At 47.7% G+C, this 16272-nt stretch overlaps 1 protein-coding gene across 4 annotated transcripts in view; it reads left to right on the top strand.

The window, feature by feature from the left end:
- Positions 1-16272, top strand: part of mtTFB2 (mitochondrial transcription factor B2) — a 212234-nt gene that overhangs the window by 107361 nt on the left and 88601 nt on the right. For 3 of the 4 annotated variants that reach the window (XM_075698286.1, XM_075698283.1, XM_075698284.1), the window contains exons 4-5: positions 12549-12663; positions 15550-15654. In XM_075698286.1, coding sequence (XP_075554401.1) covers positions 12549-12663; positions 15550-15654 — 220 coding nt within the window. The remainder of the gene's footprint in view (positions 1-12548; positions 12664-15549; positions 15655-16272) is intronic. The other variant, XM_075698285.1, reaches the window with a different exon arrangement.

The raw sequence follows: 16272 nt of genomic DNA, 5'->3' as shown, positions 1-16272 counted from the left end.
TAGATATTCTGGAAGATTCCAGTCATTTATCACAACAGAATGCAGCAAAAGATGACAGAACCAACATAGACAGGTGCAAAATTAGTTGCTTTCATTGTCTTTTGCTGCGCCATAATTATGGTCATGCACGAACTAGCTCAGCAAACTTTTTTATTGTGCAGTCTTTGGACATCTGACTACATGCCAGAGCCGAGACATGTTGTACTCACGCGTGCATTCGCGTAGCTGTAACATGTTCGCGAAGTCTAGCTGTTGCTGGTCACGCTGTAATAGCATCAAGGACTGCTTGGCTTCACTTGAGCTTTTCTTATCGCGTACAAATCACGGACCTTGAAAGGGTGGTTCTTGTCTTCACGTTTTGCTAAAGTATAGTGCACCTGATCATTTTCATGGTTTCTTAAAGGTACTGTGTAAGTGCCACAGAGGAAAGCTGCAATCTTCAGAGTGAAGTGTTTTGCCTTTGTTAGAAAAGATTTCAGTGTCAGCTGAAGGTGTGATGAAACTCGCGGTGCAGACTGTATGGCAGTCATTTCCGTCCTTACATGTGCAGCATGTTTTCTTTCAGAATCTTTATACAGAGACATGCATTTTTCGCTTAAAATCACAGAAAAATGATCTTGCACTTACTGTTCGTTCTTAGTAAAATTTTGCATAACGGTTGGCCTAGATTGTTCAATGTAATTCTTGGGACACGAGCTCCTTGCCTGGTTTTTAAGAACTCAAGGCGTTTTGTTTGCTACTTGCCACGACCAGTCTATTGTACTGTGTAGTTCAAAGGTGTTCCAGAGGAGCGGCAGCCCTCCCGAAATGGCTGCATTTCACAACTGCCGACAGGTGACGGCACACGTTCATATTTACAAGGCTCCTTAAAGCCAAAATATGTATATATAATGGCAGGATTCACACACACAGGCAGAACATTGTAGAATGTTCATCCACAGTGTACAAAGTGACATGAGTGGCAGTGCGATCCACATGACTGGCAACCTGATAGCATCCGAGCCTAACCACGAGTGTGAGGAGTGCTCCTGCTGGCGTGCTGCCACAGGCCCATGGAATAAAAGAAAGAAGGGTTTCCTCCCAGTACTGAATGGCATCTCGTGACGTCTCTGTCTTGCACACACTCTGCAAATTAGTGAAAGCTACTGTCGCCCAACAAAAAGAAACTTTGCCATGTTTTGAGAAAGAAGCCTGTCATTTAAGCCACATCATTGCAGACAGGCCACCGCGCGTGTTTTACTGTAGATCTGTTTTTAATAACTGGTATTGAGAGAACATGATGGTGAATCATTCAGTAAGGTGTGGGCAGGTTGGTTATGCATACCGTCAGGTGGTAATGACAGTCAAGAATTGTAACGAGCATGTGACGCCCCTTGGGCATAATCTTCATTAATTAGCCTGCCAGGCTGGGTGGGCAACAGTGGTCACTGCACGAAATAAACATGGACGAGCACAGCTGCTCGGCAGTCTGTCATCGTTCATCACTACCACGCTGCGGAGCGTCACTATGACGGTGGGTGCTTCGAGCCCCCCCCCCCCTCGTTCACGAACCCGGGCGGATCATGACACTGGCGACGAGTACCTACCCATTGTCCCACGCCGCCGCGAGCTGCGAAACACCGCCTCCTGTTTCTGCCACAATGTCGTTGTATGGAATGCTCGAGTCGTTCGAGGGAGATGGGTCTGCCAAGCCAGTCTACGAGGAGCAAGTCCACGTGTTCTTCCAGGCAAATGACACACCCAAGGCTAAACAGCAGGACGTTTTCCTGGCCAGCCGTGGGACCCGCGTCTTCAGTCTCCTGCTCGACCTCCTCAAGCTGGCCACGCCACATGTCAAGACATTGAGTGAGCTGCTCACCATACTGCACTCGCATTTCACCCAGCACTATTCACACTAATGGAGCGTTTCCGCTTTAACAACTGGAGCCGCTGGGAAGGAGAGACTTTTGGGCAGTTCGTCGCTGCGCTACAAGTATTAGCCAGTGCCTGGGTCTTCGGGGACCAGCTGTGCTCACTGCTCCGAGAGTGTTGCACGCTTCATGCTGTGGCCAAGGATGCCGGCGAGATTGCACATGTGGCCGGCTCACCGTCGGCGGAAGCCGCGGTCAACAAGATGGTGACGAAGGGCAGTGCCTGCAATCGCTATTGTGCTGCCCACTCCCCCTCACAGTGCCAGTTCTCCCAAGCATAATGCTTCATGCACAAGAAAACTGGGCACCTGGCATGGGTAGGCTGAGGGGCGAGGACGAGCAGCAGCAGCAGCAGCGGCGGCGGCGGCGGCGGGTTGGGTTCCACACAAGCCCACAGTGAGGGTAGCCGTCGCAAGGTTACGTGGTGGGGACATGTGGCAGCAGGCTCAAGTTCTTCCGTGGCCATTCTCCACGTCGTGGCCGAGGACCTACCGATCTCCAACCTGTGGCACACAGACCTTGTTCCGTCGTTTGTGCCGCCATACATGCTGAGATGTCTAAGTCTGCGGGCGCCCTATTTCCATGGAGCTGGGCACAGGGGCCAGCGTGTCGGTCATGGCCGGGTAACTGTTCAATCGTACCTTCCCTGGTGTGACCGTCGAGGCTTCGGGCGCCATGCTGCGCAGCTACTCCGGACAGCGCTCCGAGGACCAGGGTCAGGCTCAGGTCAATGTTTGCTTTGGCGACAGGCAGGCAGTCCTTTCCCTTTACTTAACAATAGGGTTGTCGCCGACATTGCTGGGCCGAAACTGGATTCACGCACTGGGCTTTCGTCTACTGGAGTACCAAGAAGCCGTCCTGTATGTGATTAAACAAGTCTCATATTTAACAGGGATAAGCGGGCTATTCGGTGGTCGTTATTGGAATGCATCATGTAACCGCACAAAAACAAGGGACAAAGAAGGAACACACAACACAGGCGCGGAACTTCAACTAAGATTTACTCCGGGAAATCCCACATTTATACAAGTATCATAATCACACTTGCTAATCATCAGACAGGCATCACTCGACGTTGGCATGCGGGCGTAAGTGCCACAAATTTGCTTGTAAATATTTGAACCCTTTATTGCTCAGTGACAGTGAAGAGCTGCTTACGCAGCTGCCAGATGGCATTTTTATACAGTAAGCTTCATAGATTTCTCGGCTCAGTTGTGACGCAAACATCTTCAAGACTTTAGTGTCGCGGAACCTAGGCGTTCAATTACGACAGTGCCGACAATGGTCAGCCAGTTTGCCACCCCCCGCCAATCCTTCTACTCCTGCGCGGTGCTCCTGCAGTCTGACGTTTAGGCACCGTCCCGTCTGCCCTATGTAGCTATTGCCACAAGAAAGAGGTATCTGGTACACTACCCCTATTCTGCATGGGACGAACCTGTCGACAAAAGAAATGAATGTGGTATCAAGCACGTCGACAGGTTCGTCCCAAGTCCCAAGCCACCTGACCGATTACTTGTCCTGTTCCAAAAAATGCCCTGTTCAAGCCAGGGCTGGGCACATATGCCGGCACGATGGCTGGCACCTGTGAACATGAGGGAGCCCGGCCTCGTTTTTTGAAGCCTCGCCCACTGAAGGACGGGTTCATCCAGGAGGTGCAGCAGTCACAGCGAGAGGGCATCCTGGTGCCCGTCGAGACGTCTCAATGAGCTGTTCCCATCATACCAGTCCTCAAGCTGTATGGCAGTGCCAGTATGTGGAGATTTCAAAGTTCCCATCAACCTCATTGCCATCATTGAGAAGTACTCACTGGCCCGGAGTGACGATCTCTGGTCAGCCTTGTCCTCTGGACAGAAGTTCACGAAGCTCGACTTCAGAAACGCTGACTAGCAGCTGGTTCTCCAGGATACCTCCCAGAAGTATGTCACAATATCGACTACTCTGGGGCTCTTCCAGTACATGCACTTACTGTTTGGCGTGGCTTCAGCCCCGGCCATTTTCCATAGGGAGATAGACAACCTTTTCAAACGCATGAGGCACGTGGCGGTGTACTTAGACGACATTCTGGTTGTAGGCACCGACGATGGGGACCACCTGCAGAACCTGCACAATGTCCTGGCACGACTGCAGGACGCCGGTCTCAAGCTCAAGCTCAAAAAGTTCAATTTCCTGGCCCCCAGTGTTGACTACCTGGGACGTGTCATTTCCCAGGCCGGCCTAGCCCCGGCGCCCTACAAAGTTGATGCTGTGCTCAAGGCGCCTAAGCTCCAGAACAAGGAGTTTCAGTGATACCTCAGCCTTATCAACTTCTACAGGAGTTTCCTGCCGAACCTGTCGGCGCATCTGCAGCCGCTCCATCTTCTGCTTCGAGATGGTCACCAGTGGGTCTGGAAGGAGCAGGACGTGGCCTTCCAACGCAGCAAGGAGCTAATCACCAATGCTCCAGTGCTGGTACACTTCGATCCGGCCAAGCCTGTCGTCCTCACCATAGATGCGTAACTAACAAAGAGGGCAAATTAGCAAGTATGCTGTTCTAACCCAATTTTATATCATATGAGAACATTCCAAACTTCAGGGAAAGAAATCCTTCTAAATTTTAAAAAAGGAAACATTAAAAAATTAATAAATGCAACAAAGCTATTTCGTAGATTTGCACTCTACACAGCTTTGCCTTTCTGGAAAAAAAGAATTACACTGATAGCACAAGTAGAAGCAGAGATAATGCACCTCTAATACGGCATGATCATCGAAATTGTGGGTTTTGAGAAAACAACAAAAAATTTAACAACTTATATATCGAAAGAAATTTAAGAGAACTACCAAAAGCCATCAGCAGGCACTAGGTACAATCCATGGCAGTTACCGGTAGACGACATAGCGTGCACTGCGAGTACGTTCACTTAAAAAAGATTATACATTTTCGGGCCATCAATTCCCACGAGCTCCATCCCTATGCAACTTCACCGCAGATCTCACAAACCACAATCAGTTTAGTAGCGATACCATAATCCTAACTGCTCCGTGCCAGCTACGAGAACCTATGCAAGTATTGCACGAGAAAAGGCCGATAAGATTGTTCTCTGCTGCAAGTCTTACAACAACGTAAGGAGCAGAGGGCTTTGCGACCGAGGCTGTTGCACTATCGGCAGTCGTATCTTCAACAAAATGCCGGATCGTTCGCTCTGTGGCCGTCGTAGATTCAATTCTTTCGAGCTTAGCTTGCTCAATAGCTCCTATCTTATCCACTTCCTCACCATTTAATTCCTACGTGAGTGTAACCGGCGTGTGGATACGCGTGATGTGGTAGAGCAGATGTGGCATAGACGTTCGGCGGTGGTACAACTTCAGCGGTGAGCTGCCGGGTATCCTGTGTTGACTATGACGACAGAATCATTTAGGAAGTTTATTGTGTCTCGCACATTTCCGCCCGTTACGATTCAAAGAAAAAAAACTTTGTTGGACTTCCATCATAGCTAGTGTCGCAGTCGTGAGACTGACAAAATGGCAGCTGTCTTCGTCGTTTGAGTGCTCGTGGTCCTTGGAGCCCATCATCACTCGCTATCTTGGTCACATGCTCAAACTGGCCAATAATAGCATGTGCAGAAAATGTCTTTTTGTGTTTTTTTCGTGACCGCAGTGCTGGCAATGTTGCCAACCGACGAATAATGAAAGCCAGAAATGTGAGCTTTCGAATGGTCCCAAATGGCGCTGGCAGAGCGCGAAGTTATCGAGTTATGGGCGATGAAAATCTGGCGTGATTTGTCCCCAATTTAAAGGGCAACGCTTGTGGATTTGCATCTTTAAGTTATGATAATGGAAGAACTATATAGTATATTGTAACGAAATCTTGGAGATAGACGCGGAAACGCATAAGGAACGTGAAAATTAAAAATTGAAAATTCGAAGTGTGGGCTGATTTTTGGTCCCAAAGATTCGGGTCCCCCTTAACAAAGGGGCTGTAGTAAGCACACATGCCAAGGAACCTATGCACTGCCTTCTTGTCTCTGGGATGCTGGAACCTTGTGATGGCAGCTGTCTTCTATGGGTCATAGTAGACTCCCATACCTGCCAACTCTTCTGAATTTTCCGTAAAATGTACGAATTTCGAGCAGTTTTACGATTTTATGAACCTTAAAAACGTGAAAATGTAGTAAAACTACACTCTGGTACCCTGTGCCACCACGAGAGGTCATTACGTATGCGTGATATCATCATCAGCAGCTGCAAGGTTGTAGTGATTTCTGTCGTCTACTGGCGGGGTCACGAATCGATATACAAAGCTCTGTAGTGCCGATAGCTCCTCTAACACCTCCACAAACCTGTTGCCATGCCGTTGCCTTTGTTCGCGTGGGCTCTGACTTCAGTAAGCTTCAGTCACTGCAGTTTTGGGCTCGCCTTTTGTGTGACTAGCTGCCGCGTCGGGTGCAGTGTGACTTCGGTCTGTAGCGGCTTCGCAGTGCAGTGGTGGCTCGAAGTCCCGACAGTACTTTCAAGTGGTTTTGAAAATGTACATGGCAGAATTTCCATACTTTGTACCGTTGAAGAGAAGTTCGGATTCTGCGCCACATGTGCCTGTGATGTGAACATCTCGCATGGCGATAAGTCTGACATCAAGGTCCACATCGCTTGGAAAAAGCATAAGGGATACGTGCGAGCCGTGGACAGCCAGTCAAGCCTAGCAACTTTTGTATGCGGCGACAATTACAGTGGTGTGATTCATGCAGAATACTTCTCGCCGTTTTTAGTTGAACGCAACATCCCGGTGAGTGTCAGCGACGATGCTGGACCGCTTTTCCAGAAGATGTTCCCCAAGTGGAAGAAGCGAAACGCTACGCCTGTGGATGAACGAAGATGACATGAATTGTTCGGGAAATGGCCGCCAACACGGAGACTTCTTTGCTGAATGCCCTAAAACAGCAAGTATTTTTGAATGCTGTCGGTGGCAGTAACAATAAGGATACGCAGCTTTACCCTATTGCTGCGACATGTTTCGTTAATGAAACGAGTAGTGTCGAAAGCCGCCATCTTTGCCTCGGGACAATCCAAGGGGAAGCGATGGGTCACAAGAGTGCAAATCTGATTCGGGATGAGATGAAGTCTCGGAGTTTGCCTATTGGAAACTTGTTGGCTATGCGTTCGGACAATGCCAATGTCACGATCGGCAAGAAAAGCAGTGTTTCTACGTTATTGAGAGAGGCTCAACCAGGTTTGATAAGGGTTGGTTGCCCGTGCCATCTCATCAACTCAGCCGAACAAAAAGGAGCTTGATGTCTTCCTCCAAAGCTAGATGAGGCTTTGGTTGACATTATTTTTTTGCCTAAAGGAAAGCTAGGAATGGAAGGTCGACGTAGAGTTATAAAAAATGCATGACGGCGCGATCAGAAAGATTTTGAAGCATTCGCCGACACGTTGGCTGTCATTAGGAAAGTGTTTGAAGAGGCTGCCCGACCAGTGGAAACCACTACTCAGCTTTTTTTATGTGAAACAAAGCAGTGCAACAAGCAGAGCTGGTTTTGGAGTTATACCAAATTCTGAGGTCTTTCTCACAAACCCCCCAAGAACCCTGCACTGACCCCAAAGTCTGCTACACATATTCACAAGACTGCTGCAGGTCTTGGGGAAAAAAGCGCCAGCGGTGATGAACTCTCGCTAAAGAGGAAGGAGACCTCAAGCAAACAAACCGAAGCTTCATAGCAAGGATTCTGAGGAAGCCAGCCACGTAGTGCCTGTTTTATTTTTTTGTCTACTTCGTAATCGGAGCTAAACAGGGCATGCTGTCTTTTTTTCCAAAATGTTACACTGCTTTTTGCGATAGCAAACTGCCTTCTTCAGGCACAGGCTCATTAGATTCGTGTACTGAGGGGCCTCTTGAACCGCCTTTTCGCGGACCTCCTGACTAGATTTGTGCACCCAGGTGTTGTCAAGGCATGCCATTCATGCAGAAAGTTGACTATGGAGCTGCAGAGAACCAGAAAGGTGATGAAGACATAGTCATTGGCAGCACAACCTACTCGGTGGTTGAGACACTGAGCTACATTGAGAAAGAGCAGTTCTTCTCTGCTGTACGTCTGCACTTAATGGCAGCATGTGATTACATTCACCACAAATTCCTGCTACAAGACGTCAATCTCAATATGGCTGAAATTGCTCAAGTACAAGCTCTGGAAACTGCTTCATTCAACAGCATAGGTCATTTTATTATGGCGTTCCCTGCTATCCTACCCCAGCAGAGTGGCGGATCAAAAAAAGCAATCGACACACTTGAAGTCGAGTTTGCCAACTTGTAACCCTATTATGTTCCAGCCGACATATTGAATGAGCCAAGGTGCGACGTGCTGTGGTCGCAATTAGGAAACATTCGAAGTGTCGATGGATCGCTTGGGTTCCACAGAATTCCAATGGTTATGCTGTATATTCTCTCCATTCCCCACAGCAATGCTGAATGTGAGAGAACATTCAGCACTGCGAACAAAACTCAAAGAGAGTTTCGCTTATCTGTGTGGGAGAAAACACTCAAGTCTACTGATGGTCAAGGGGCACTAGAGTGGTACTTGCTTTGAGCAAATCTACACGGAGAAGTTTCTGAAGCAGGCAAAGTCGGCAACTGCAAAATCATTGCAAAAATAAATTGCTCCCCAGTAGAGTTTCCTCGCTTTACTCTCCAAGACATAGATTTCACTTGCGGTTGTGAAAACATGAGTAAGCTTATCGCAAAAGGTAAATCCCTTAAAAAAAGTGCTGCCACGCACCCCCTTCCCCTTGCCGCGATAGCTTTAAGAATGTCGATATCTTCAGGATGGCAGGTGTGGACTTCAGATTTGCTGGTGACATTGCCAAGGAACAGAAGCTCATCGTAAGAGAACTGGCACTTTTCCGGCTTCAGAGTGAGCTCTGATGACTAGTACTGTCGCAAGCCACCTAAGGTGATCATCGAAATTTCCGGTGACACCATTCAAGTAAACAACATAGGTCTGCCACTTCAATCCACCGTGTCCATCACGACCTGGAACGTTGAAGATGCTGAGCACAGTCCGAATGGCATGACCTTGAACTTATAGAGGCCGTCTGGCATGTAGTGAGTCTTTTCGCGATCCCTCTTGTTGAGTTCTATTTGCCAGTAGCCAGTCTTGAGATCCATCGACAAGAGGTATTTAGTGTTGCGTTGTCTATTCGTGGGAGGGGGTATACACCCTTCTCTGTGACCTTGTTCAGTCGACGATAATCGACGCAGAAACGTAGGCTTCCCTCCTTTTCCTTCACTAAGACTACACGAGATGCCTACAAGGTTTTCGATGGCTGGGTGATGTCATCGCACAGCATTTCATCGACTTAGTGCATTATAGCTTTACATTCTCGCATAAAAACATGGTAAGGGCTCTGGCGGACTGGTCAAGTGGACTCTTCGGTTATTCTGCGATGCTTTACAACTGGTGTTCATTGAATCCTCGATGACGTCGAAAAGCACTCTTTGTATCGTCATTTCATTTCATTTTATTACCTTAAAGACCCCTTGATAGGGGTATTACATAAGGGGTGGGAATACATTAGTACATAATTTTCATAATACATAAGTGAACACGCAAACAACAAAAAACTGCATGTGATAAAGGGTTACATACGTCAGCGCAAATACATAGAACTAAGTAATACAAACTAAAGTTGCACGAGCATATAAGTCTATTAACACAAGTCATTTCTATTCTGAAAAGTGCGCAGTGACACTCTCCATGAATGTACAAGGGCAAATGATGGCGGAGATTTGGTGGGGCTGTTGCTGCTTAATTACGGGGAGAATTGGATCTGTGTGGAAGTCTGGCTTGGAAACTATGGTCATCGGAGTAGGTGCGGTAGAATCCGGGAGGATAAATGTATTGTTGGTTTCTACAATTTCCTCGATGTATGCGATTGTTGTGCCCTTGTTTTGTGTTGAACTCATGGCTGAAGTTTGTCAGCATCACTTTCGCTTTCCCTCCGTGCAGTCAAGCGATACCTCTTGCGACACAAATATCATGGTCAAACGGTGGTAGTTGGTCGCCCTCAATGACGCCTTTTACTTCTGTGGGTGTTTTGCCTCCGACGGAAATCACAATGCTGGAGCGAGGCGGGATGCTGACTTGGTCCTCAGGTACACTTAAGGCATGCTGACTGGAAGGCCTCTTCGTTGCTTTCGCTTGGTCGGTGGGCAGCGTTATTGACTTTGACCTCAGGTCGATGATTGCGCCATGATTGTGCATGCCGAGAACAGCACCTTGTGATCACTGTTGGAGGATAATGAATGTCACAGGGTAGGTCCAATCATGAACTAATTCTTGCCATGCAGATTCCAATCTGCATTATGAGGTGTCCTCCAGCTGTACAAATTTGAGGGCTGTCCCTTGCAGGCTTGCCTTTCTTAACTTGGCAGTTAATAATCCACTGATGGCGGGGTAGTCAGTTCCAATGTCTACAAGCGTGATGACTTCGTGGTTATCGAGAAGCATGTAGAGGTCAGTGGTTCTTTGTCTTCCGTTGCAATTAGGTCTTGGCATGAGATCACGGCTCTGTCACGCTGACCTGTGGTCATCTTTTGTTGGTGTATTCTTGCCTTCCGGACTTCGTCGGCATAGCGCTTTGTTGTTGCTGCATTGTTGAAATATATCTTGAAGCGTCATCATCGGCTGCGGAGGATCTTCGTCTTTTCGACATACAGCAATTGTACCTCCATTGTTTCCTGCTTTTAGTTTTCCGGATAGTGGCTTACGGACCGGCCCCGGGCTGGGCCAGTGTATGGTTGGCACTGCCACGACAGGTAGCATGCTGGCAACGGCGAACGCGAACGATGTCGGGGTCGCGACTTTGTTGCAGCTATGTAGTCGGCAATGTCACGTGGCTGCTTGCCAAGCTGTGGAAATGGTGTATTGACGGCGAACCCTCGTAGGTCCATCTCGCAGTATAGGCATCGGCGGTACATGTGGCCCGCTTCTCCGTAGTGGTAGCAGAGCGAACGTGGATCGGTGGCGCGCCGAACGTCAGTCTTCCTTCGCATGCTGCGCGGGGCAGCGGAGTGGCGTGCTCGCAGCAGCGAAGGTGAACAACGAACTGTAACGGTACTGGGTACTGGCGTGGGTGCAGAGGGAGCACGTGATGGTGGACTACAGCGCTGTACATCATCACTTCCGACTGAGGTTGCAGTGATTGAGGGACTCCCACTGACTGTTGGATCTGCTCGCGTTCGACGTTGGTAATCAAGGCCACCTGAGGCTGCGATGAAGGTTACAACTTCTGAGGCTCCTCCTGCATGACCATTCTGATAGTCTCGCACAGGTCGTCGGTGCCCAGTGATTGAACTCCAACGTAATTTGTTGGGATCGTGTGGCGTTTGAATGGTCATTTCGCATTTTCAGTGTTTTCTCAATGCTGGTGGTCTCGCAAAGAAATTCTTAGGCAGGCTTCACTGGGCTTTGTATCATTCCGGTGATTAAGTTCTTGCTTAACACCACACATGAGTAGGCGAACTTCTTCTCGGACATTTCCAGGTTGGCGTGGTGGAATAGAGAGCTCATTGCTTCCGTAAAAATGGCAATGTTCTTGTTAAGTAGCTGCACTCACAATTCCAATAGAACTTCAGCCCATTCTTTCTGGACAACACTCGTTAAGGTCCTCAGAAAGTTACTGCACTACAGGTCTCATGTTGTAAGGGTAGACTCCCGGTTCGCGAACCATGTCGTCGCGGCCTCCTCCTAGGATAAGTACACGTGTCATAGTTTATTCTCAGAGGTTCAGTTGTTGCTTTGATTCATTCGAAAGTCTCGATCCAGGTTTTCAGATTGTCCGATGAAGCTGCACGAAAGGTAGGTGGCTGCCTGGGTTGTTGAAGCACGATGAGGGACGCTGGAGCTGCCATTGGGGTTATTGGCTTGGCCACAATCTTCCTGGTCGTCTGAGGTAAAAGTCCATGCTCCTAGGGCAGTCCTTGTAGCCTGTGGCCAGCTCGCTGATCCTTGGCAACGTTGATGTTGTCTTCAGAGTTCGGGTTTGGGTCACGGCTTGTTGGGGGCTTCCAGTGCATGAACTCAAACACCTCCACCAGATGTCACGTGGTAGACAGACGAGGACACAGTATCGAAACTGTGAATGGCAAAACAAACTCTTTCTTGGGTAAATCTGTGCCCAGAGAAGCAGGCTACACTCAAGGCACAATAATAGCGGCAAGCACAGTCGACAGTTGTGGAAAATTTGATCAGCCGGTCAAGCATGTCGGCTTTTATACATAAGTTGTCGAACGTTCCAAAGTAATCGCTGGTGCCCGCATGTCTTCCAGAAAGTGCTACACAATTTGCGTCATGCATACATGCAATCGGATCACACAAAGTTCGCTGACAACAGACAGCAGATAGAACCATCGATAACATTTGAGAAACTGCTGATACATGCAGGCGCGTCCTGCACTGTGCGATAGCATTTGTTAGACGGTGAATCGTGGTCATTTGAAAAAGATGCACATGTCAATACTTTTACAAACAGTGCACAACTGGAAGAAGTGCCTGTACATGTCTTTTTTCTGTTTTTGTCCTGTTTAATAAATGTAAAAAACAAGGCTAGAATCTTTGTGAAAAGCAACAATGAAGCTTGAGGATCAGTTGGCATGTGGCTAACATGCAGGCTCAAGTGTCAGCCTGGCCAGCACGCTTGGAGTTGGTGGAGGCTGACCTGCTGCGCATGCACAACCGTGAGGAGCAACTACTGGCCGGCATCACACCACGCCCCTGGACACATGGTATGTCATCATCATTATGAGTGCTTGCTGCCAAATGTAAAAGCAAGTATGCTGCACTTCACTTGAAAAGTGTGGCCTTGTCGCTTGTTGGGCATGACATTGTTTAAATGCATAGACAATGAGGACAAGAAAGTAGATGCACACACACGCTGCATGGCACCCATAGATTTAAATCCTTAAGCAATCCGTTTCAGCTGCGATGTCTGGAGTGTGGCACCTTGCAACTTGGTCACACCAGGGAAAGGAAAAAAATCCAATGTATTGTGCATGTTTAGAAATCTTACATTCGCATACCAAGTGCACCAGCTGTATATGATTAGAACTGGCGCTCTTTCTATGAGGTGGTCAGGAAGAAACGGAAAGAAAACTATGACGGTTATCTTAGTGAATAAGTTGTGTGGTCTGTTTAACATGTAGCTCGTGATTTTAGTTTTACTGATACATTTTATTGCTTACTTGTGCTCACATTGCAAATATATTTCTTACATGGGCCACATCTCATTGCTCATTTGACTGTGTGGCACAGCGACAAATGGCTTATTCGCTCTCATGAAACTTGTTGACTACGAATTTCTAGTGGCAAATGTGATCGTCACTCAAGTTTGGATTCCGGCTACAGTCTATTTTCTACATGCTTTTTTATTCTCGGCATGCTGCATGAGACTCCTGTGACCACAGATCCAGAATACACTATCAAAAGGCAAGCCAAAGTTCTAAAGTATCACATTTAGAGCTCATTCACATTGGCAACTCACAGAGGTCGTGCAACCAGGTTCGTCGCAAAGCAACTGGTTGTATATACGGCTGCAGTTGGTTGCATTGGTCAGAAAGCAGGTGTTTTGGGTCAGGCGCTCGTTCGTCGACCACCGGTGTGAATGAGCCCTCAGTCATGGTTGTAGTCAACTTTAGCGGCCAAACGGCAGTTGTAAAAAGCCTGAAAAAATGCTAACGGAAACTGCGTTTGTGGTAACAATGTAAGGAACACAATTTTGTGAGATCAAGTAAGAACAATTAGATTCACCATCGTTTGATGTCCAAAATATTTTTCGCCATTCTACATTTGCTCTATGGGGCCCATGGCAGAGCTGGGAATAAATCTGAGTAGTTGACCTGGTGCGAGAAGTTGGTTGTCTATTGTGTCACCTAGGATGCTCCGGGTGGATGCAAAGCAGACAGCCAGTGAATATAACCCCCCCCACCCCTTGTCCCTACAAGTGACATGGAAAACTGGGTAACATGCAATGACCAGGGAAGTCATTTCGCATTTATTCTGCAGTGCCTTAAAACTGGCTTTCCCAACTAATGCTGCAGGCCAAGAAAAAATAACTGATGGCTTTAACTAGAGGCAAGTAAAAAATAATTCACACGTCATTAATTTGGTATTTTGGATAATTCAAATTACGTGGTACAGTCTGTCCAAGCTCCATAGAACTCCATGTATTAAAACCTTGTTAATTTGCATGCAAATAGGGTCTACCACAAATAATCCTAATTGCAAACCGCCGTGGCTGGCTCTTGGCTTGCACTGGTGATCACTCTCCCAGCTAAGCGACAGGTGGCGTGATGTGCTTATCGCCATCATCATCAGTCCTTGCCCCAGTAACAGCTTCCTTGGATCTCAAAGGCTATGCTTTTGTGGACTGCATGCACCGAAAGAGAATAAGGGTGCCGGAATTACGTCATGGCCACAACGTTCTTGCATTTATTTTTTACAAAAGGTTAGTTGCATACACATCGACAGTTGGGCTCTAACTTTTTCACTCTATTTGTTAAAAATGAGGGTGAAAGCTGTGGAGACATGAGGCACTTATAGAAGAAATAACATTAGTACGGAAGAAAGTCGCAGTTTCAGTCGAAACGCGAAGCACCGATTGCTGTAGCAAGTTAGTAGGTAGCTATATGAAGTAAGGATAGTAATATTATTGGCTGTGTAAACCTGTAAACATTTGCTTATTAACTAAATTAACAAGCACAGTGCCACGCAGGCACAGGTAAACATGAACACTTCTCGCTGGATGACTGCGGAAACTTGCTTTAAAAATGCTTGAGTAAGGAATCGTGTCAACAGCAGCGAGCAATTTTACCTTTGTGCATCTCTCACTTCAACGCGAACGAAACGTTAAAAGCACAGCTCATTGGAAGGTACCGGCACTACATGTACTCTGCAAGCATCGCAGATCGCTTTGAAGATGAGGCATGCACAGGCGCGCACTTTGGCCACATTGTAGATCGCTTTCAAGATGCGGTGCTCTCACGGCTGCGCCGTAAGCAGCAGCCTCCAGAAAAAAAACCCTCCCTCGCCTCACCCCTGCACCTAGCACGCGCCAGGAGGGGGCACGCTGCTGGCTCACCTTCCTCGCTTGCACACGTGAGATTGAGCCATGTTGCCTGGCTCACCCTCGCATGTTTTCACTTGCACATCCAACATACGACGCGGCAGTGATGATTTTATCGCCCTTGGACGTTATACGGAACTCCACGGCGACGGCAGAAATGCCGCTGGGCTGTCCATATAATTGCTACTGCAATAAAATAAACCAGCCAAAACTGGAAAGCGATGGCGGGCAAAAGGATAATGGACACAAGATGTATTAGCAATGAACCTTCTTCAGGTGAACCTACTGCGCATGTGCAGCTTGTTGCAGCGTCATGCATCATGGGATGGCATACGATGGTATTTGTTTTGGGGGTAGCATGGTCACGCTTTTCCCTCAGCGAGAATGTAAGAGCTTGTGTTTCCGCCAGTTTTTCCTGTGATTTTTGCGAACGGAAGCAGGAAATCGCAGGCAATGCTGAACCAGTTTATTGCCGTCGGCTGTGCGAATGTCAAGAGCAAAGACGGAGGTGTCAGACTGTTTAGATTTCCTGCAGCATGCTTACATGCAGCCAAACGAGCGAAATGGATTCAGGCAATGAGCCTCGTCAATGTCGACGGCTCCCTGTGGCAACCGTCCGCCAACTCTCGAGTATGCAGCAGACATTTATTACAAGGTAAGTTACTTTTTTTTCTGTGTAGTCGCAAGCAATGTGGTGTAGTGCCATTAGCAAGCTGCTGCTGGCCTAACCATTATATAGCTCCATGGATGTATTGCTCAGCAGTGGTGGCCAGTTTGGCCATGCCCTACACAGTCATTGTGGTCGCATTGTACAATAGTGCATTTTTGTTAGCTATGAAGTAATGAAAACCCTTGTTAAGACGCCTGCATTTTCAGAGATATGCGATAACAGCTCTTAGCACCTGCCATCTGAGTAAACTTGCAGACGCCGGTCATGTGTAATGCGCACGCGTAGACATGACAGATGCTTGAATGTAGTTTGTAATATTTTTGCAGAAGAGACATCACGTTTTTTCCACCCTGACTACATGCCGTCCGTCTTCAATCACAAGAGAAGTCTTAGGGGGCCTTATCACACCTCAACAGATTGGAAAAAAGGCGTGGTACAGGTTGTTGTGGTGTCTGTCCGTCACCGTCAGCTGTTTTTTGTTCGTCACTAGCTATCTAATCGTGTGTGATCACATTATGGCCTGTACATTTGTTTTGATGCTTCCGGTTGATGACCTTCGTCTTAGCTACCTTCAGTGTGTTTGAATGCCTAACTATATATTAT

This window comes from Dermacentor variabilis, chromosome 7, assembly GCF_050947875.1.
Source record: "Dermacentor variabilis isolate Ectoservices chromosome 7, ASM5094787v1, whole genome shotgun sequence".
Classification (NCBI taxonomy): domain Eukaryota; kingdom Metazoa; phylum Arthropoda; class Arachnida; order Ixodida; family Ixodidae; genus Dermacentor; species Dermacentor variabilis.
This window is presented reverse-complemented; position numbering and strand designations above follow the sequence as displayed.